Genomic DNA, 20,096 nt, shown 5'->3' on the forward strand with positions numbered 1-20,096 from the left:
ACAGTTTGGGAGGGGGCTGGCCTCCTGTAGGCTGCCATGGGGACAGGGTCTGGAAGGAGTGTGTAAAGGGAGATGGTTTTGATAGAACCAAGTTGGCATGCCTGGCCCGCATACCTTGTTGGGAGAGTCATCCTCCACTGCAGTATTTGGACTGTGGGAAAACGGGGGCTCTGAATCCCAGCCATTTGGCTGTACCCTCTCCTATTCTCTCTGGGGGAAGATGGCAGCCTGAGGCTCAGTTCTGGAGAACCCAGAACCCCAAGCCCTTTCTCTGTCTCTTGACCCTCACCATCAGCTTTCTGAGGGGTACCAGAGGGATCCTAGTTCTTCTCAGATTCAGGCCCTCGAAGTGTACTAGAGTGAACAAGAATGCCAAGGGAGAGATTTGGTGCTTTTCACCACCGTTGCCAGGAGGGCCCAGTCTGGTAGGGGGGAAAATAGGGACTCAGGGTGAGGACCCCTGAGATGCTAGTTCTATCAGATTCAGGCACTCTAGGCTGGAAACTGGTGCTGCTGCTTAGAAGTTTACAATATAGACCATGTTAGCTTTGGTTTCTTTACCAAAGCAATGGAATATCATCCTGTTTTAGTTATCTATTGCTGCATAACAAACAAACCCAAAGTAATTACTGTCCATGATCCTTTAGGTCAGGAACTTGTCAGGACTCAGCTGGGTGGTTCTACCATAAAGACCAGAATCATCAGATGTGGTCATTCACTTGGCTGATTCTGCTGGTGGCTTGGCTGGGTTGGACAGTTCAAGAGGCTTCACCTGTATATATCTATTGCCCCAGAGCTTCTCCAGCATCCTCCATCTCTCCATGTGACTAGCATGGGCTTCCTTACCACGTGGTGGTCTCAGTGTAGTCAGACTTCTTACATAAGGCTGGTTTTCAAAACAGACTCTGCCAAACTTGAAGGCAGAAGCTGAAAGTCTCTTCTTAAGGCCCAGCCTCGGAAATTAGCCAGCATCACTGTCACTCCCTTTTGGTCAACACAAGTCACAGAACCAGCCAAAATTCAAGGGAAGGGGAAACAGACTTCACCTCTCAATGGGACAGTGGCAAAGAACTTACAGCTATCATAAATGTATCCCATATCCTCAAAGTACTGTGGGGAAGATTTTTTTGAGATATGCAAAGCACTTAGCACAGCATTGGACACAACAATTTATGTCAAATTTGTGTTTAATAAATGGCAGTTACTGTGAGAAAGGGAATAGAAAGCTGATGTTTTACAGGCATCAGGCAGGCCCTGACTGCAAATGAAGATACCCAACTCAAACTAGTGTAGGCCAAAGGGACTTAATTAATGGATCTTATACCTGGGAAGTCCAGGGGTAAGTCTGAATTCAGGCACAGCTGAATCCAGAGGCCCAAATGATTGATATTGATCTCTCTCTCCCTCTCTTTCTCCCCTCCCCCACATCTCCTTCTCTAAACTCCCTGCCCCCATGTCTATGTTTCTGCTTCTCTTGGTCTCTCTTTTCATACTGTCCTTATTCTTTCCTGCTGCAGAGAGACTTTCTCTATATGGCAACCCTATGCCTACATTCTTAGTTCTGGTGATCCAAAAATGAATGGCCTTCCCAGCAGAAGTCCTAATCCTAAGGAGGCTGGGATTGGGTCAGCTGGGGCTACTTGTCTATCCCCAAACCAATAACAGTGTCCAGGCAGATTTACCACCATGACTGGGATTGGCAGCCCCTCCAGGACTACAGGGAATGGGGGCACAGGGAGGAGAGCAGAGTTGTTCAAATGAAACAGAAGGGGAACTCATCCTGGATGTGACAGATTCTAACCATGGCTTCCATGCATCTGCCCTCCCCTGACAATGGCCCCACATCCACCTGTATGACGTAGCCTGCTTCTGCCCTCAAAGATCACATTGGGTCCCCGGACTGAAACCTGTATGAAGAGGAGGTATCAGGCTTCAGTGAGAAGGAAGGGGTCATTTTTCTTTCCCCTTCTTTCTTCCTTGTGGCTCCCTTAAGTCAATACCTGGGCTTCAGGGAAGTGTCATGGAGAATTTGGACGCAGAGTCTCTTGAACCAAGGCAGCCTGGATAGCTTACCAAGGGGGGAGAGTGGAACCAGCATTGTGGACCATATGTAGGAAAAATGAAGCATTGTAAGGATAGAGTTTTTATTCACAACTCTGCCTTCCCCAGGTCTTCCTAGCCCCGTACTTTTTAAAAAGTCTCCTGCACTTCTCTCAGAGGCCACGAGAGGGCACACAGAGCCCAGCTTCCCTATTAATAGAGCACATAGATAGGACCTGCAGGACATCTGGGGAACTCAGAAAGTTGTGGGCAGGACCAAAGGAAGCAAGGAGACCAACGGACAGCTTGGTCAAGCTGCTAGGGTTCCAGACTGTCTGAGACCTTTGGGCTGACCCAGATTTAGGGCTTGGATGCCTGCCTCTCAGTCTTTATTGGCAGGTTCAGGGAATGATGGCGGTGATATGGGGGGTGTGTTGATGCTGGGTCTATTCCTCCATAATGCTAGAGAGGGAAACTGAGGCAGGGGTAGAAAGTGACACCACCCCAAGCAGGTTAAGTAGCACGATACCATGAAAAAAGGTCTAGTTTGCTAGCTTGACCTTGGTCAATTCAGTTAACCTCTCTGAGCCTCAGTTTCCCCTTTATGAAATGAGGATGCCTGATAGCATGCTGTAAGAAGAGTGCTTGCCATTTTTAAACTGGCACTCGCGTGTTAGTGTCCATCTCCTGTGACCAAGTCCAGCAGGAGTCTGGGAACTGCCCTCTGTGAAGGATGAGAGTCATGGCCAGGGAGGAAACATATTGACCATTATCCTGGTCCTCTTCAAGCTCAAAGATGGCTCTGTGCCCTTGCACTGCTGCCTAGGAAGGGGGCTAGAAGCAGAGCTCAGAAGTGCCCCATCACCACTACCCCCGTTGCTCACCCAGCTACTCAGCCCCAGGCACAGCCTGAGCCATCAAGGTCCCCCACTGGCTGAGTGGTGGGGCACATGTGGAACTGGAGAGATGAGGGGAGAACACAGAGGCACTCCAGATGTGTGCGTGACCACATCAGGAACAGCCGGAACACAGGCAGATGGGTGGGAGGCTGGGAGGAAGGCCCAGGATCAGCCTGAGGCTAAGGGCTCAGGAAGCATTTCCCTTTCCCTTCAATGACCAAACATAGGAGTTTGGGAAACTGAAGCATCAGCTCTTTCCCCTTACCTTGCTGAGGGGCCGTGGTCTCTGAGGCCTGGACAATAGGACAAGGAGCTCTCTTATCAGTCTGGGGCTTCTTCCCTCTCTTCTTCATGAAGACAAGCTCCTCCGGTAGAACATCAGGACAGGACTGGGCTCAGCTGAGGCGATGAGTGTCCCACCTGTTCTCACCCTGGTGCCTCCCTAACCCTCCCTTCCCTGCAACCTCCTATGGAGGGATCTGCCACAGCTGGAACCATTCTCTGCTCTGCCTTTCATCCCTGGTGCTCCCCCACCCCCAGTGGCCCCTGTAATTGTGGTCTCAGGCAGCGACTGCGGGGGCTGGGGCTGGGCTGAGGGCCAGAGCCCAGGGCAGGGCCAGGGCGGGGCCTGGGGGCTGCTGATAGGGGCTTGCCCATGGCCTAGGTCCTATGGGGCTGGGCTTCATCTTCACACAAGCCAGGTCCATGTGCCCACATATGCCCTCACCTCCTTGTGCTGAGAAGAAGTACCCTGTTTAGGCACTCCTGGACCCTCGTGACATCAGGCCAGTACCATGCCTGAGTGCCAGTGAGGCTTCAGAATTATTTGCTTCCTGGAATTTTCAAAGAAAGGGTCTTCTCCCTTTCCCTTACACCTCTGTATTTCATGAACAGTGGAGGGTAGGGGAGCAAAGTCACCATCCCTCATCAGATAGAGGCCAAAGGGGAGAAAAAAAAAAACAATAACAGACACTCAACCAGGTCAGTAGCATTTCCCAATTGTGGTCCTCAGGAAAATCAGTTGGAACATTGGTTAGAAATACAGACCTCTGGGCCTTGCCCCTGGAAAGGCTGATTCAGCTGCACAGGGCCCAGAATCAGCATTTCCCACAATGGCCTCCCCCAGGGGATACATATGATGCACCAAGTGTGGGAAATGCTAGTGTGAGCACTAGATAGGGAGTAAAGAGGTCTGCAACCTGGATTATGAACCCCTTTCCTTATCACAGGGGGCATATTCCTAATCCTTTCTGGGCCTTAGTTTCCCCAATGGCCAGTGGAAGCATGACTCCCAAGCCTGGCTTGTCCATGCTGATGCCCTCTCCTACACTGGGATCGTGCTCCTTCCTGTGTTGAGTCTGATCCTGCTCTGCCCCTCCCCATACCCTTTCCAAATTCTAATCCCAAACTATCCCTGTCTCTGCAGTGTGGTGGGGGAGAATGGGGAGGGCAGGGGGCGGTTAGGGTCAAACAAGGCTCTGGCTGACGCAGACTGCTTCCTGCCCCCGGCTGTTTTCCTGCTGTCCAGCCAGACTGCTCCCCCCACTGTCCCATCCCCACCCCCAGCAGCCTCAAGCCCTTAATTCCTGACAGCTGCGGTGGCTGCCGGCAGAGATGGGGGGAAGGAGGGGGGACCATGCCGTCAGCCTGCTGTTGCTCAGGCTGCCCCCACCACCTGACAGTCTGGGGACAGAGGATGCCCCACCCCTCTCCATCAATTCCCCAGGGATGGGCAATTCCAGGAATGGGCCCCTTTTGTCTCAGAGCCCAGAGGTTCTGGTAGTTTATCCTTAAGCCAGGAGGGGCTCTTTTCAGAGAGAGGGAGCAGGGAGGTTGGGAGGGAGATGTATGGGAGGCTTGTATCCATTTTACAGAGGAGGATGCCAAGGCCACAGTGAGAATAGGTTTCACTATCAGGGCCCAGGTTAGAACCAGAAACAGAAGTTGGAGCCTCTATCCCCAACTCTCTGGCTCCCAGGCCCTTACCTGGGTCCAGTACACTCATTCCATATTGAGGTGAGCCCAGTGTTCAGTTGGGGTGGGCCTGAGCCAGGAGGCTGGACTAGGGAGCTCTCAGACGATCAGATGCAGGTGGCAGGGCCAAGGTAAGACCTTGAGCATCTGCAGGCAGAGCCCAGGCAAGCAGTACTCAGTTCTGGGACTGTTCTTGGTTCCAGCTCTTCCACTAACTTGCTGTGTGACCTTGAGTAAGTCATAACCCTCTCTGAGCCTCAATATTTTCTTGTGAAATAAAAAGGGATGAAATAAGATGACCTCAAAGCACACTTTTAGGATTAAAATTCTCTCTAGTCCCTCCTCCTAGGATATGCCACCCCAGGGCACTCTACTACCAGACAAGCAATCACCAAAGTCCCAGTACTTTTACTTCATTGGCTCATTGACTAGATGAGGTGGGCCTCATTAACCTCATTTCACAGAGGCAGAGGGTGGCTCAGTGTCCAGGAGGCACCTGTTGAAGGTCACACAGCAAACAAGAGCAAGATCTAGAGGCTGCCAAACCCCTTTGCAGGACCCCACACCTGCCTCACAAGCCAAGCCTGGGAAGTCCCTCCTGAGGTTGGGGAGGAGATCAGAGGACCAGCCACTCCCCTCCAGCCCCTGCAGGTGTGTATACTGGTGGGGACGGTTCCCCAGCAGCTGCGGCTCAGACAGGCGCACACACTCCGCAGCAGCACACACCTTCGCGCACAAACCAGCGAGTCGGTTCGCTGGCACCGCCCTGTGCCCGATCCGATCGCACAGACCCCAACACCTCTCCTTTCCCCCGCCCTCCGCACAGCAGCTCCCACCCCAAGTCCTGAGCGGACGGAGTGGCCTCGGGACGAGTACACGCCTTTACCACCCCCCTGTGACGTCATGCGGGGTAGAGCCCTAAGACACTGTGGGGGGGGAGGGGAGGTGAGGAAAGGGGAGGCGGCGGAGCTCCCCGAGCCAGGACAGTCACTCACTCTCTGGGCGGTGGGGCCGAGCATAGACAGCGCCGCCCACCCCCCACATCCCCCGGCCCGCCTTGCAAGCCCTCCGAAGCTCAGGCTCACCGCTCTGCGCTGGGGGGTTCCCCGGCACCCCAGCCTCTCATCCCTAGCCCGCAGAACGTCCGGGCCCCCCTTACCCTCTAGAGGCACCGGGAGTTGTCGCAGGGGGGCCTCGGGAAATTCCCCGGACCCCTGTGCCAGGAGGTGCCCGGTGCGCCCGCCCGCCGCCCCCCCCCCGAGGGCGGTGCCCGGGGGCGCTGCCCCATGGAGCGGGGAGGCGGGCGCCGTCTGCTCCCGGAGCCGTGACCCGAGTCGGAGCTGTGTGTCGCAGCTGCCCCGACCCCCCGCGGATCATGCGCCGTCGCCCCTGGCTCGCCGGTCCCACCGGGCTGTGAGCCCCCCACTCCTGGCCCATCACGGCCCGCGCGCGATGGGCAGCACCCACCCTTGCCCCTGGCTGCGGCTCCGACCTCGGCCCCAGCCGCGGCCCGCGCTCTGCGCGCTGCTCTTCTTCCTACTGCTGCTGGCTGCCGCTGTGCCCAGGTGAGCCCTCACCTTATGCCCCGCCTCCTGGAGAGCTGGGACCCCCAGCCACAGGGGCCTTTGGCGCTCCGGCTGGGACAGGGGACCCTAGAAGGAGGGAGGCACAGTGTTGCAGGGAAGTGCTGGTGACCAATCAAACAGTAATTTTATAGGACGGGGTTGAACTGGTGACAGAATAAGGGCAGTCCAGGAAGATAAGGCAGTGCTCAGGAGAGTGATGGCTACTAGAGCGGAGGTGTGTGTATTTGTAGGGGAGCAAGTACCAACTTGGAGTCCCTGCCACCCTGGGGGAATGCACCCCCAACCCAGGAGTAAGCTCAAACTGCCAGTGCTCCACCTTGGAGATCACCCCCAGGAAGAGGCAGGGGGTGGCGGCCAAAACTGGGTAGCCCAGGTGGGGTCAATGAAAGACTTGAAGCTAGAAGGGTGCTTTCTCAGTGTGTGTGTGTATTTGTGTGTATGTGTGTGTGTGATCGAATGAGTCCAGCAAGTTGTGTTGTAAACAGCAGTCTGCGTGCGCCCATGTGTGTGAATGTGAAGGCTCACGGATCAATGCATGTTAAGATAAACATGTGTGTGTACTTGTGAGTGTCTGTGTGTAACTATGTTTGATGAAGTGTGTATGTGTCTAAGTGTTCCTGGGTCTGTGTGTCCACTGCAATGTGTGCAGAAGTGTGTCTGCATGAATCTGACTGTCTGAAACATGCCGTTGGGAGTGGTCCCCTGGAGAATCCTGTGTATGAGAGCATCCACGCCTTGGGATGTACTTATGAAATACCATGTGTGCAGGCATACCGGACGTGTGTGTATTTGCGCGTGTTAATCTGTATGTGTGCAGCTGAGTGGGTTATGTTGAAGGGGATGATAATGAGATGGCCAAGGAAAGGAGAATGCTTTAGGGATCTACTGAGTGGCCCAAACTTCAAAAGCAGGGTTTGGAACAGAGGGACAGTAGCCTTTGGGACAGAGTGTGTATAGTTAGATGGGACCCTCCTAGACCCCCAAAACACTCACCCACCCCCACCCCACATGCCTGCAGGTCTGCATCCAACGATATTCTGGGCCTCCGCCTCCCCCAGGAGCCCGTGCTCAACGCCAACACGGTGTGCCTGACGTTGCCGGGACTGAGCAAGCGGCAGATGGAGGTGTGTGTGCGCCACCCTGATGTGGCTGCCTCGGCCATCCAGGGCATCCAGATTGCCATCCACGAGTGCCAGCACCAGTTCCGGGACCAACGCTGGAACTGCTCTAGTCTCGAGACCCGAAACAAGATCCCCTATGAAAGTCCCATCTTCAGCAGAGGTAGCTGCCCCTCACCCTTGCCCTTCTGCCCACCCTGTTCAGCACCTCCACTCTGGAACCTATCCACCAGCCATCCCCTAACCCACTCACTCAAGCTGGCAACCTCACCATGTGTCCATCCACCAGCCCTGCTGCTCTCCTGCCTCCTTCTGCTCATGTTCATTGGGGGGGAGGGTGGGGCAGACAAATGGAGCAGATGTGGCTCTAGGCTGGGCTGTGTGGGCTGAGGGTGGCAGGTTTCATGCCTGAGAATTGAGCTCCTGGGTTATCCTGTCCCATCAGTGACACTGCCCAGACGCAGGAAATATCTGTATCTGTCACCTGCCTCAATTTACCCTCTACCTAGTAAACAGCATTTAGGATGGAGGGAGCCTGTGATAAAGTACCCAGAATCAACATGAAGAGGGGTCAGGGACTTTTGCCAAATGGTGTGGGTGAGGGATGCCTAGGCAGGTAAAAATGTCTGTGCTTCCACCGAAGCTCTTCCCAGCGGAGTGCACCACCAGTCTCTGTGTCATCTTTGCCACCCCCGATAACCCTCTCTGAATCAGAGGCACTGGGTGTGTAGCAGGCCTGAGGGCCCTGCCAATCCCTCTTCCCCTCACAGCCCAGAGAAACTGCAGCCCACTATCTGTCCTCCTTCCCTGGACTTCTGGGTGACCCAGGGCCTACCCTGACAATCCCTAGAGTGACTCAGGCTGGAGATGGCAGGAGGTTTTGTTGCTAATTTCTGCTCGCACCCACCTCCTGCCCTGGTATCTTAGACCTTGTGTCAGGTCTTTTGGGAAGGATAGGGTTCCTGCCTTCTGAATGGGCCTAGCTAGGTATCTCTCTCCTCTCAGCAGTTCTGGTGGGACAGTGTGGGGACCTGGCTCCTTGGGACTTGTACAATTCTCAGTTGACAGTAGAGGGGGAGGGCCTCTACCCTGTGGCCTTGGGGCCCAGAGGCTTCTGGGAGAGTAAGACTCTAATGCACCCCAACTTCATAAAGAACTCAGAGTCGGGGGCCTTTCCCTTTTCACCAGAACCCCTTCTTGCATCCCTGGGGCCCCCAAGTCAGGGGCCACCCTAGCCTCCCCGAGCCCAGCCACCGGCCGCCCGCCCCGCCCCCGCGCGCTCTCCCTCCTCCCTCCCCCTCGCGCCCGGGGCGCTGTTTCTCCCCGGCCGAGCCCAGCCCGACGCGTGTGGCGGCATGCAGCCGCGAACTAATCCCCGCGGGCCGCGGCAGACGGCTCCAGGCCCCAGCCGCGCGCCTCTCAAAGAGGGTGCCCCCGACCCTGCCCCGTGCTCCCGCCCCTCCCGCCCCGCTGCACTCAAGCCCCTCCAGCCCGCTGCCCAAGGCGGTTGCCCGCGAACCCCGGCCGATCGGCCAGCCCAGCTCCGCGCCGGCGCCCCGCCCTGGCCGCCCCCGCCGCCAACGCACTCGTGGACGCGAAGTGACAGGCCCCTGCATCTCTCCTGCCCCTGCCGGGCCTGGCCGGCGCTCACTGCCGCCGCACGCCCGCTCCCACTCCGGGATTCTAGGTCACCCGCGCTCCCCGAAGCACAGTTCTCCCTGCAGCGATCCGGCCTCCGAGCTTGCTTCGGGTTCCGCTCACTGGGGGCTCTGGCAGGCGCTGAGGTTCTCACCCCTGCCGCTTCGAGTGAGGCGAGGCAAGCTCTTCATTCCTCTTTCCGGCCTCGGTGTCCTCTCTTCGCTTCTGGTCCTCCTCTCCCCTCTAGACTGAGAAACCCAGGAGTCCCGATTGCTTCCCGGGTGCGGCCTGTGCGGGTCGGTGGAGGACACGGGGGCTTTGGAACTTGGGGGCGAGTTTGGAGCCGCGGAACCCTGCGGGGTTGGCGCGGTGCCAGAGGCTCCTGGGTTCACCTGCAGTTTAATAAGCGGGAGGTGAGCTAGGGGGACTGGTGGGGGGAGAGGTGAGGTGTGGAGGGGGGAGACTTGCCGGGGCTAGCCGGGGCGGGGCGGCGCCCAGCGCGAGGAGGGGGGCGGGGCAGCGGCTCCTGAGCTCCCGCAGGGAGGCTGGGCTCCTTCCTTTGGCCTCGAACACCATCCTACCTCCGTGGCTACGGTTTCCTCCACCCCTCCCCCACTGTTACACCTCATTTCTACCTCTCCCTCCTCGGAGGGGACTCTGGGCTTCTGGGAAGAACTTGTCACTAACCCCCCCACCCCCGCAAAGGCCACCGTTGCCGTGCCTCCCTCACTCCACATCCAGGTTCACTCTCTGGCGGGGTCATTTCTTTGATCTATCTTGGCCCATCACCTCAAGGACTAGCTAAATTTGAATACCATGGGGCCGTCTTGGTGGTAACCAGCCCTTGGACTGGATTCTTCCCCTAGTCTCCCTTCTTTTCAAGCTATGGATTATCCATGATGGGGTCAGGTGACCTCAGTTTCCCTCAAGTGGAATATCAGGATGCTGACCCCTCTTCTGACCCAAGCTGCTAATGGGGTTCTCTTAAAGGTGCATTCTGCCATGTTTAAATTTCAGAGACTGCTGGGAGGAGGTGGTCCCTCAGGTCTTCCATACAAATGCTGTTACCTTCATCTAGTTGTCCCGACATGTCCCCTGAGATGGGTTGGGCTGAAGGGATGGAGTGCTAATGTAGGAGGGAGAGGAAAGGGTGCTTGGGCACCTGGAGTGGGTGCTCAGGAAGCAGGACATACAGTGAGGCTTTACCCAGCCAAGGAGAGGGATGAGAAGGTGCTGGAACCTGGGGGTTGGGGGACAGGCAGAAGGCCTCCAAGGGGCTAGAAAGAGTCCTTAAAAAGCTGTGAGAGGCCCCCAGTCCAGGCTGGCTGTTTTGTCCAGCCCAGGGACAGGTATGACCTAAGAGCCAAGGGCACTGGTGTCCCTGGCTTTCTGTTCTAAGGATCCAGATGGTTGGTGCCTGGGACGTTGGGGTGCTGGACAGAACATCAGCTCTTCATTGTGAAGAGTGAGAGGGGATGAGAAGCCAGGCAGAGGCTTGGTGGAGGGGAGTGAGTAGATCCTGGAGTGCTCATACAATTTAGGTACTGCCCTTCCTAAGGCCCAGATGCATTCAGATGATGGAAAGAGGGGGTGTGAGGCTCTGCAGTAAGTCAGGTTCCCAGCCCAGTGGAAGCCAGCAATTTGAGAGTCCAGCCTCTGTTGTCCAAGGCCATTCCCTTTTACATTCATCCTCAGAGAGTCTTGGTTTTATGCCTAGGCCTTGAGGCTTGGGGTACGTGGTGGCACTCAGATGGGGAGACAGAAGCACAGGCAATCATATCACAAGATCACTTAAGATCCTATTATTCTAATGGCACTCGAACATAGTAAGTACTTGTTGTGTGCCAAGAGCTGTTCTAAAGCACTTTATCTGTGCTTTAGGATCCTCAAACAATCCCCATGCAGTAGGGCCTATCATTTCATTTTACAAATGAAGGTAAGAGAGGTTGGGTAACTTGCCATTAGTCACACAGCTTATAAGTGAGCTATAGAACCAGAATTCAGATGCATGCCAGCTGTCTTTAAAGATTGCATTCAACCTCCTACCATACTGCCTCCCCAGCTATGAGGCCACCATGATTTCCTACCATGTGCCCAGAGGTGAGCTGGTGCAATGGAGTAGTCCAAGAAATGGAACTGACATGCACATATGCACACCTACACCCACACAACACACACACACACACCTACCCAAGTTTGTGCAAACATAGAGCTACATTCAGTGTCACCCCTAAGTGTTCCCACATGCACACAACCCTCTCTCTCTCAGCCCAGGCACATGAGCACGCACAGATTATTTGCATGGAGGGAATGGAGACCAGACCTCTCCCCTCTCGTCCCTCTTTGACTTGATTGGGCAGGGCACAAGCTTCTTTAACCCCTTCTGGTTCCCACTGGCTCCTGAATCCTCTCTCCTCCACATTTCCCTGCCCTCCAAACCTCCTCCCTCATCCCCTTCCTGGCCATTGGCTGCATCTTGTAGCAGCAGCTGACTCCACTTTAGATGCTGGCAGTCCCTGTCCCAGATCAAAGGAAGGGCGGCTAATTGTGAGTCTTAACGAGCCTCCCCCCCATGCTCCAGGCAGCCCAGCTGGCCATGGCCCCACCCTTCTCCCCCTCCAGCTGGCCAGATGGCACAGTGCCTGCGTCTGCCCTAGACAGTTGGGGCCAGGACCGAAACTGGGGCCCTGAATGGGAGCTGGGGGCAGACTCAATGGGCTGGACTTTTCTGAGGCCTCAGTGCTTGGAGCAGAGGGTGACCACACAAGCCCTGCCTGGTCATCCCTACACGTGGCTGTGACAGATACCAGAGGCCATGGGATGGTATCTTTAGCTGCCTGAGACAGGTAGCGGTGTTCTCTGTAGGCTGTGGGTTATGTTTCTCCAGTTTCCTCCAGGCCTGCCCTAGAATGTAACAGGCTGGTAGATAGCAGTTGGCCCAGCACATCTCCCTGCACCAGCATCTTGCTCTTTCCTGGTGCCACGTGTAGACAGGACTATAGGACCGGGAACTGGGCCACCTGGGGGCCTTACACAACAGCAGGTCTTCCCCAGAGCCAAATGTCCTTCAGCAGAAAGTTGCCCAGGCCTGGGAGCTGGGAGAGCTGGGGCTGGGTCTAGCTCCATAACCCCTGTGACATTGGGTATCTTCCTTTTGCACAGTGTGTGTGTATGTGTGTGTGTTGAGAGGGGCGCTTTCTGAGGCCTGGGCTGCCTCTGGAGGTGTGAATATGGCCATTTGTCCTAGGAGCAGGCTGATGATTCCCCCAGCAATAAGGTCTCAGTGTTTCACAGATAAAAGGCAAGGGATAAATACTGGGTATGTGCCTCAGCTTGAGTCTGCCTTCCTTTCCCTTGGGCCCCCCTCCCAGAGCAGTGTCCACTCTTCTGCAGCTCCCACCAATTCCCACCTCCCCCTTTGAAGGCTCCTGCCCAATCCCTGCCCCTCCCTGTCTGCTCACAGCTGAGCTGCTTAGGGAAAATATTCTCAGGTGTCATGAACTGGAATGAAAAGCTAGAAAGGGACAGTCTGTTTTATGGGCCTCTGGTGGCCCACATTCTAGAGTGGGCCATGAGCTGCTGGGCTCTGTGCCTGATCAGGGAAACAAGAACAAGGAGCAATGGCCTGAAATTGCAGCAGTAGCAGGTAAGCAGCAGGAAGAACTTCTCAATAACAGTGTTTATGTAGTACTTACTAAGAGTAAGGTATTATCATAGGCATTTAAAATTCATTAACTCATTTGATTCTTGGAACAGCAATGAGACAGATAATAATAACCCTGTTTTACAGATGAGAAAACTGAGGCACAGAGAGGTCAAGTCACTTGGCCAAGGTCACATAGCTATTAACAGCTAGTAAGTGGAAGAGCCAAGATTGAAATCTAGGCAATCTGGCTCCAGAGTTCATACTCTACTACCCATTTCATCTTTTTTGTTTGTTTTTGGTCTGGGGTTGTTTTTTTTTTTTTTTTTTTTTTTTGGCGGGAGGTGGGGTGGGGGAGGTGCTGAGCAGAGAGAGGAGGACAGAGCCCTGTGATGCAGAGGGAGGGAGTGGGACTGGATTAGGGTCTCTGTCCAGTCTTCGTTGGCTCTCTGGGGTCTGTGAGGCTTCCAGGTCCTCCCAGTCTTTGATGCCATGGTAGAAGGACCCAGAGTTTTTCTTCAGAATCTCTGGCCTTTTCCAAGCCATCAGCCTCCAGCTAGGTTCTGGTCTTCTCCCACAGGTGTCTAGGGCACAAGTGAATTCTCCTCCTTGTGTGGGAGCTGTTATTACTCCTGGTTTCTCCCACTGCCCCCAACTCTCTCGGGTTCAGAGGCTGGTCAGAGACCAGAACCTGACCCTAGCTGGTCCTTTCTCAGATGTAGAATAAAGAAGAAGCAGTTTGTAGTTCTGGGAGCCAGCCCAAGGCTGTGAACACCAAGGAGGAAAGCAGTGTGGACAAGTCCTGGGCTCCTGAGAGTAGCTCATCAGGGAGTCTTTGTGCCCTTTGAGCATCTCAGGAAGGCATCTACCTTAGCGAACTTTCCTTCTCAGTGTTCAGCACCACTATATGCTTAACTCGGTGCAGGCAGTGGGCTCACCTCCAGCATCCCTCAAATAACCTCTTCAGCAGACCTAGACCGGCCACAGGCCAGGTGGCTGGGAGGGGCCTTTTCTGAGCAGACTTCCTGGGATGCCCTGTGGACAGGGAAATGGGAAATTCTCCTGGCTCCTATCTCTGTCTGTTGAATCTGGCCATCAGACAGTGTTCTGTGGTGGGCCTACGGGGTGGCAGCAGTAGGAAATCTTGGGGCCTGGAGATTAAGGGGGATACCGTCTCTTCTTGCCCTTCTGCCCACTAACATCTCCTGGGGCCCAGAATGCCATCATTGGTAACTTATTTTTTTAGGTTATAATTTGCCTTCTTTCTGCAGGCTCATTTAAAAATTGCAAATATCACATGCGAGGTAATAGAAAAAATATAATGTTTACTAGGTATTTTCTGTCCAACAGGAGAGATGGAGACACAAATTCTGAACTTGCTAAGGGTGATGTTAATGAAACAGGGAAAGGAGTTGAAAAAGGAGGGCTGTGAGGGAGACCTCCCCCATCCCATGCTGTGTGCAGAACTTCGGGTGTGATTTCTGCCACATCCGAAGTTCTGAGTCTGTGCTCTTTACAGGACTTTCTCCCAGCTCTAGGCCTGTTTTCCCTCAGAATGGCTAGAAGGTTGGGCAGGGAGGGCAGAGGGCTGAGAGGTCGAGGCCCCTCAAAGGCTGTTTCCTGCATCTCTTCCGCAGGTTTCCGAGAGAGTGCCTTCGCCTACGCCATCTCCGCAGCGGGTGTGGTGCATGCGGTATCCAATGCCTGCGCCCTAGGCAAACTGAGGGCTTGCGGCTGCGACGCGTCCCGGCGCGGGGACGAGGAGGCCTTCCGTCGAAAGTTGCACCGCCTGCAGCTGGAGGCGCTGCAACGCGGAAAGGGCCTGAGCCACGGAGTTCCGGAGCACCCAGCCCTGCCCCCTGCCAGCCCGGGCCTGCAGGACTCCTGGGAGTGGGGAGGCTGCAGCCCCGACGTGGGTTTTGGAGAGCGCTTCTCTAAAGACTTTCTGGACTCCCGGGAGCCTCACAGAGACATCCATGCACGTATGAGGCTCCACAACAACCGAGTGGGGAGGCAGGTGAGACCCCCCAACCCCTTGGGCCAGCTCCAGATACCTCTGCCTAGGGCCTCTCCCCTCCCCTAGGCTTACATCTGCTCTGAGGACCACACCACTCCCCTAACTCAGCAATTTTCTCATTGCCCCTCCTAACTCAGTCATCAGAAATGCACTGGATACTTACTGTGTGCCAGGCACTGGACTAGACCTGGGGATATGGGAATGAAACAACCCCTGCCCTGGAATAGCTCCCCTTCTGCAGAACAGCCTGCTCCTCCCATTTCCTGCTGTGAGGGTGGGGTGAGCTCTGGGCTGTGGTCAGACCTCAGGGTCTAGGCCTTGCTCTGCCACTCTATGAAATGAGAAGTTTGAACTGCATCATTCATAATGCTTCCTGCCCCCAGCTTTAATATTCTCTGATTCTGTAATATCCTATGCAGTGACGCCATCCACACCCTGCTCCTCTCCCAGCCTTTCGGTGCACAATGAGGGATTCCTGCAAAGGGAGATGCCTAGGGGCCACTGTGGTACTGTGTTATGTTGTCTTCCTCCTTTATGCCTACCCTCGAATGTTCATACTACCTTAAAAGTCATTAATTAGAGAGAGAGAGAGAGAGAAAGGTAGGGAGGGAGACAGAAGAAGCTGGAGGAGGAGGAGAAGAGAAGGGAGGTAGGAAGGAAGGGAGAAGGAAAAAGAAAAGTAATAATAGCCTGCCTTTAATCTACTGAGTGCTTACTCTGTTAGGCATGTCTGGAGCACTTTACTACATATTAGCCTGTTTCATCCTTACACCTACCTGTGAGGGTTTTATTATTAGCCTCATATTCAGTTATGGAAAGCAAGGCACAGATAGAGTAAGAAGCTTGCCTAAGGTGAGACAACTAGTGAGAAAGTGGCAAGAGGCAGGGTTCATCCCCAGGCAGTTGAGCAATGAACTCATGCTCTTTTGTTCTACAGTGTCATCTACACTAAGATGCCTCCTTAGCCCCCATGGTAGTTCAGCACCCTCTTTTCCTGGCTATTTGGCCCCTGTCACTTCTCTTAGCCCTGCTGGGCCTGCTCAGGCCTTCCCTCACCCTGCCTGGCACTCTCCATCTCACTCCCCTTTCTCTTGGCCTCTCAGCCCAGGCCACTTTACCTTCTTTATCCACAAAGACTCTGAGCTGATTCAGGTCTTCCATCACGACTTAGAGGTGAGGTAAACTGAGGCATACCCACCCTCAGGTCATGTCCAGCTCCCACTCAACCCTTCCTTGTCCATTCAGCTCTTTTCCCAAGCTTCGATACTATCCCAGCCCATGCCAACAGTGCCTCCTCCTCCTCATTAAACTGGTTAATTAATGGCTGCTGCCTGTGGGAAGCAGATGTTCTGGAGCTATTGGCCAAGGGAAGTATCGGGCTGGTTCCCAGGTGGTGCTGACACTACAGAATGCACATACAAGCTACAGAGCCCTTTAAGACTTAGAGGAACAGGGTTCTTCTTATGGCCCTCCTGCCCAGGTTTGAGGGCCCCAGATCATTGCTTTGTGACTTTGGAGTGGAGAAGCGGGGAAGGAGGATATGACCAATTTCCTCTGGGGTCTCTGGTGAGGATAATGTGATGGAGCTCTTTGGGAGGAGACTCAGAAGAGTAGGCTGAGAGCTTGGCAGGCAGTGGGTAGGTTGTGTTCCTGTGACAAGCTCCCTTGGAGGCCTGGGAACCTCTCTCCACTTTCATTGCCCTGGGGGTCTGGCTCTCTGGGTTCCCTTTGGTTCTGTATTCAGGTAGCGCCTTTGGCCTCTGTTGGTACTCACTGTTTCCTAGGAGGAATGGTGGCATTCAGCTTTGGGCAGAATAAGCCCCCACCAGTTTCATGGGGTGGGGGATCGGAAGGGGAATCTCCCCAGCCCATGGGCCTCTCCTTAGGCTCCCTGCAAAGTGCTGCAGGGCCCAGAGGAGGAAAGGGGGCTTTCTCAGTCTCCCCACAGCCACAGCTCACAGCCTGGAGCAAGGCCAGAAGCTTTGGGGCTGGGATGTAGTGGGGCCAGCACACCACTGCTCTTAGTCCCCACATGAGGGTTGGAAGGAGAGGGAATTTCCCTGAGGATCTGGGATCCCCCCTCAGGAAGCAAAAGCCTCCAGCTCCAACCCCCCACCCCCACCCGCAGCTGCTGGGAAAGGCTGCAGGAGAGGAGAGGAGCAGGAATGAGGGAAATCCCCCAGGGTCTGGCCAGGTGGGAGGTGGATGGGAGAGCAGCAGAAGAGCAGGCAGAGCTCTTCTGACTGCCTGGCTCGGGTGCTGCGCCTCCACCTACCCACTTCGGGTCTCAGCTTTTGCCTCTGTTCAATGGAAGTTGGTTTCCAAAGCCTCTGAGATTCTTGCAGGCCAGTGTCTGCGTGGGGAGGAGGGCAGTGGGGCTGGCCGCGGGCGTCACCCCTCACTGTGCCTCCCTCTGCAGGCAGTGATGGAGAACATGCGGCGGAAGTGCAAGTGCCACGGGACGTCAGGCAGCTGCCAGCTCAAGACGTGCTGGCAGGTGACGCCGGAGTTCCGCGCGGTGGGGGCGCTGCTGCGCAGCCGCTTCCACCGCGCCACGCTCATCCGGCCGCACAACCGCAACGGCGGCCAGCTGGAGCCCGGCCCCGCGGGGGCACCTTCGCCAGCCCCGGGTGTCCCAGGGCCACGGCGCCGCGCCAGCCCCACCGACCTGGTCTACTTCGAGAAGTCGCCCGACTTCTGCGAGCGCGAGCCGCGCCTGGACTCGGCGGGCACCGTGGGCCGCCTGTGCAACAAGAGCAGCGCGGGTCCCGACGGCTGCGGCAGCATGTGCTGTGGCCGCGGCCACAACATCCTACGCCAGACGCGCAGCGAGCGCTGTCACTGCCGCTTCCACTGGTGCTGCTTCGTGGTCTGCGAGGAGTGCCGCATCACTGAGTGGGTCAGCGTCTGCAAGTGAGCTGACAGCTACCCTCCCTGAGCCTGGTCCTCTGCAGCTTGCGATCTTGGCTGGGCTGCGTCGTCTTGGCTCCTGGGAGTGGAGGTTGGACTACATGATCTTATAGGAACCTCCCAAGGTCGTCAAGACTGTAATCACAGGACAGTTTGGGCCTGCCTGGACACCATCCCCCCGTACCCCTCCCCCCTTCACTTCTGTGGGCTCCAGGACCGATTTGCCTCCTGCTCCCTGTCCAAAGTTCAGACAGCCCAGTTGGGCTGGAGGTTGCCCCACACTCTAGGGCAGTGTAAGCCAGACAGGGCCTGAGCCTGCTTCCTTTCATCCCTTCACTCCTTCCCCTGGAGTGGGAAGGAATGAATAGAAGCTGGTGGGTGGGGGAGGAGGATGAAAAAGAAGAAATGGACATAATTGAGCTGAAGTGATTCTATAGAGGACTCAGACTCCTTTCCCCACCAGACTCTGCCCCTCATCATTCATTTAACATATATTTATTTTGCACTCTTTGTGGCCTGGCACTCTGGGGGTTGGGTGGTGATGAGAAATGCTGGGGATACAGACGTGAATAGAGACACAGCACCTGCCCTCTTGGAGTTTACATTCTGCCTGAGGAAGATGGACAATAATCAAGTAAATACACAAACAAGGTCATTTCAGACAATGCTATGTGCTGTGAAGGAAATAAAGCAAGGTGCTGGATGTAGAGTGATTCTTCATGGGGAGTGGGGCCCCTTTAGGTAAAGCTACTGGTTGGGGAAGGCTTCTCGGAGTTGTGATATTCATGCTGAGACCTGCATGACGAGGAGGGCCATGCACAGACTGAGGGTTAGGGCTTTCCAGGCAGAGGCCATGTGAATACAAAAGTTCTGAGGTCAGAAAGATCTCCCCAGGAGGAACAGCAAAGAGGAGTGATTGGAGTGAAGAAATCAAGGGACAGATTAGCAAAGGAGCTGACTAGGGGGGATGAGGGCAAGTGTCACATGATATGTCCTTTCAGGCCAAGGTGAGAAGTTAAGATTTTATGTAAGAGGAATGGGAACCCTCAGAGGGTCTTAAGCAGGCAAGTAGCATGGTCTGATTCCCATGTGGATTGCCATCTGAGGAACTGAATGAAAGGGGACAAGGTGACAGCAGGGGGCCAGGGAGGAAACTACAGCCAACTTCCAAACCATAAATGAGGGGCCTGGCATAGATGGAGGCAGTGGGGATGTTGACAAGGGGCTAGATCAGGAATCCTGTATGCCAGAGCTCTAGCTGTCCACCTTATGCCTGAGCCTCTGCCACAAGCCAGGACCAGTGTCAGGCAGCAGCACCCGTCAGAGACAGGAGGCACTCTGAGAGGAGTAATCCTGGGCAAGACCCAGCTCAACCCAGCCAGCCCAGAGCCCCGGGGAGCAGGTGGGGCTAGGAGGTGCGGCTGGGAGGAGGGTGGCGGGGGAGAGTCAGGAGACTCACTGTCTGGATTCTGGTCTCTCTGAGTTCAGGCAGGGGAGGCCGAGTATGTAAGTAAGGTTGGGGGTGGGGGGACATCCTTCCTGGGCCTCTTGTGCCCCCAGGTTCTCAGCTCAGGGCTCCCCTTGACAGGTCAGCCAGCCTCCCCTTCATACCCCCATAAGAACACTGCTGAGCTGGCAGTTTGGGTCTGCTGGTGTACTCTCCTTGGCTCTCAGGTTTGATGTTTTTCTGGAACAGACCCTCAAGGAGGAGGGCAGCGGAGAGGGAGGTGGGGTCAGGATCTCAGGGAAAGAACATTTCACTGACTTCATCCAGGCCTCTTGCTGCTCACAGATGAGGATCCTGCTGCCTGCCTCAGTTTACCCCAGAATGGCACAACCTTCTCCATGAACTAGCCAAGGATGAAGTCTTGTTCCATCTCTCAGTTGCCAGCCTACACAAATCCCTACACATTCCTAGCCCTGACCCATGTCTCCCTACCCCTCGGTAGGGGTGAGAAGGAAAGGAGGCTCCCATGGTGATGCACCCCTGTAGGCCCACCACCGGGGAGATTTGCCCCCACTTGCTTGTCCTCAGCTCCCTCCCCTCCAGTTGTCTGCATCCCAGCAGCTCCCAGACATGCCTAAGGTAGCAAGGCCTTCCACATGCTCAGCTCTGCTGCCTCTGTGGAGGACGGGGTTTCTCTCCCCATCCCCCAAAAGACAGCCCCACAGGCAGGCGGGTGAGAGTCCCCCAGGAGGAGGGGTAGGCAGGAGCAGCCAGACACACCTGCCTCATTCCTTTCCTCTTGTTCACCCAGGAGAGAGCTGTGG

The 20,096-nt window shown here is 55.4% G+C and overlaps 1 protein-coding gene across 1 annotated transcript; it reads left to right on the plus strand.

Annotated features, from left to right (window-relative positions):
* Window positions 1-5,855: 5,855 nt before the first annotated feature.
* Window positions 5,856-18,528, plus strand: WNT10A (Wnt family member 10A). Its single transcript, XM_032480266.1, has 4 exons — window positions 5,856-6,478; window positions 7,518-7,780; window positions 14,536-14,915; window positions 17,335-18,528. Exons 1-4 carry the CDS (start codon window positions 6,366-6,368, stop codon window positions 17,830-17,832), a joined length of 1,254 nt encoding a protein of 417 aa, XP_032336157.1. The 5' UTR covers window positions 5,856-6,365; the 3' UTR covers window positions 17,833-18,528.
* Window positions 18,529-20,096: the final 1,568 nt, after the last annotated feature.

This window comes from Camelus ferus, chromosome 5, assembly GCF_009834535.1.
Source record: "Camelus ferus isolate YT-003-E chromosome 5, BCGSAC_Cfer_1.0, whole genome shotgun sequence".
Classification (NCBI taxonomy): Eukaryota; Metazoa; Chordata; class Mammalia; order Artiodactyla; family Camelidae; genus Camelus; species Camelus ferus.

Bases quoted from the DNA above. Each gene is read 5' to 3' on its own strand.
- WNT10A (XM_032480266.1), top strand. From the start codon at position 6,366: ATGGGCAGCACCCACCCTTGCCCCTGGCTGCGGCTCCGACCTCGGCCC. The intron at 7,781-14,535 runs GTAGCTGCCCCT...TCTCTTCCGCAG, and splicing joins AAGTCCCATCTTCAGCAGAG to GTTTCCGAGAGAGTGCCTTC. The intron at 14,916-17,334 runs GTGAGACCCCCC...CTCCCTCTGCAG, and splicing joins ACAACCGAGTGGGGAGGCAG to GCAGTGATGGAGAACATGCG.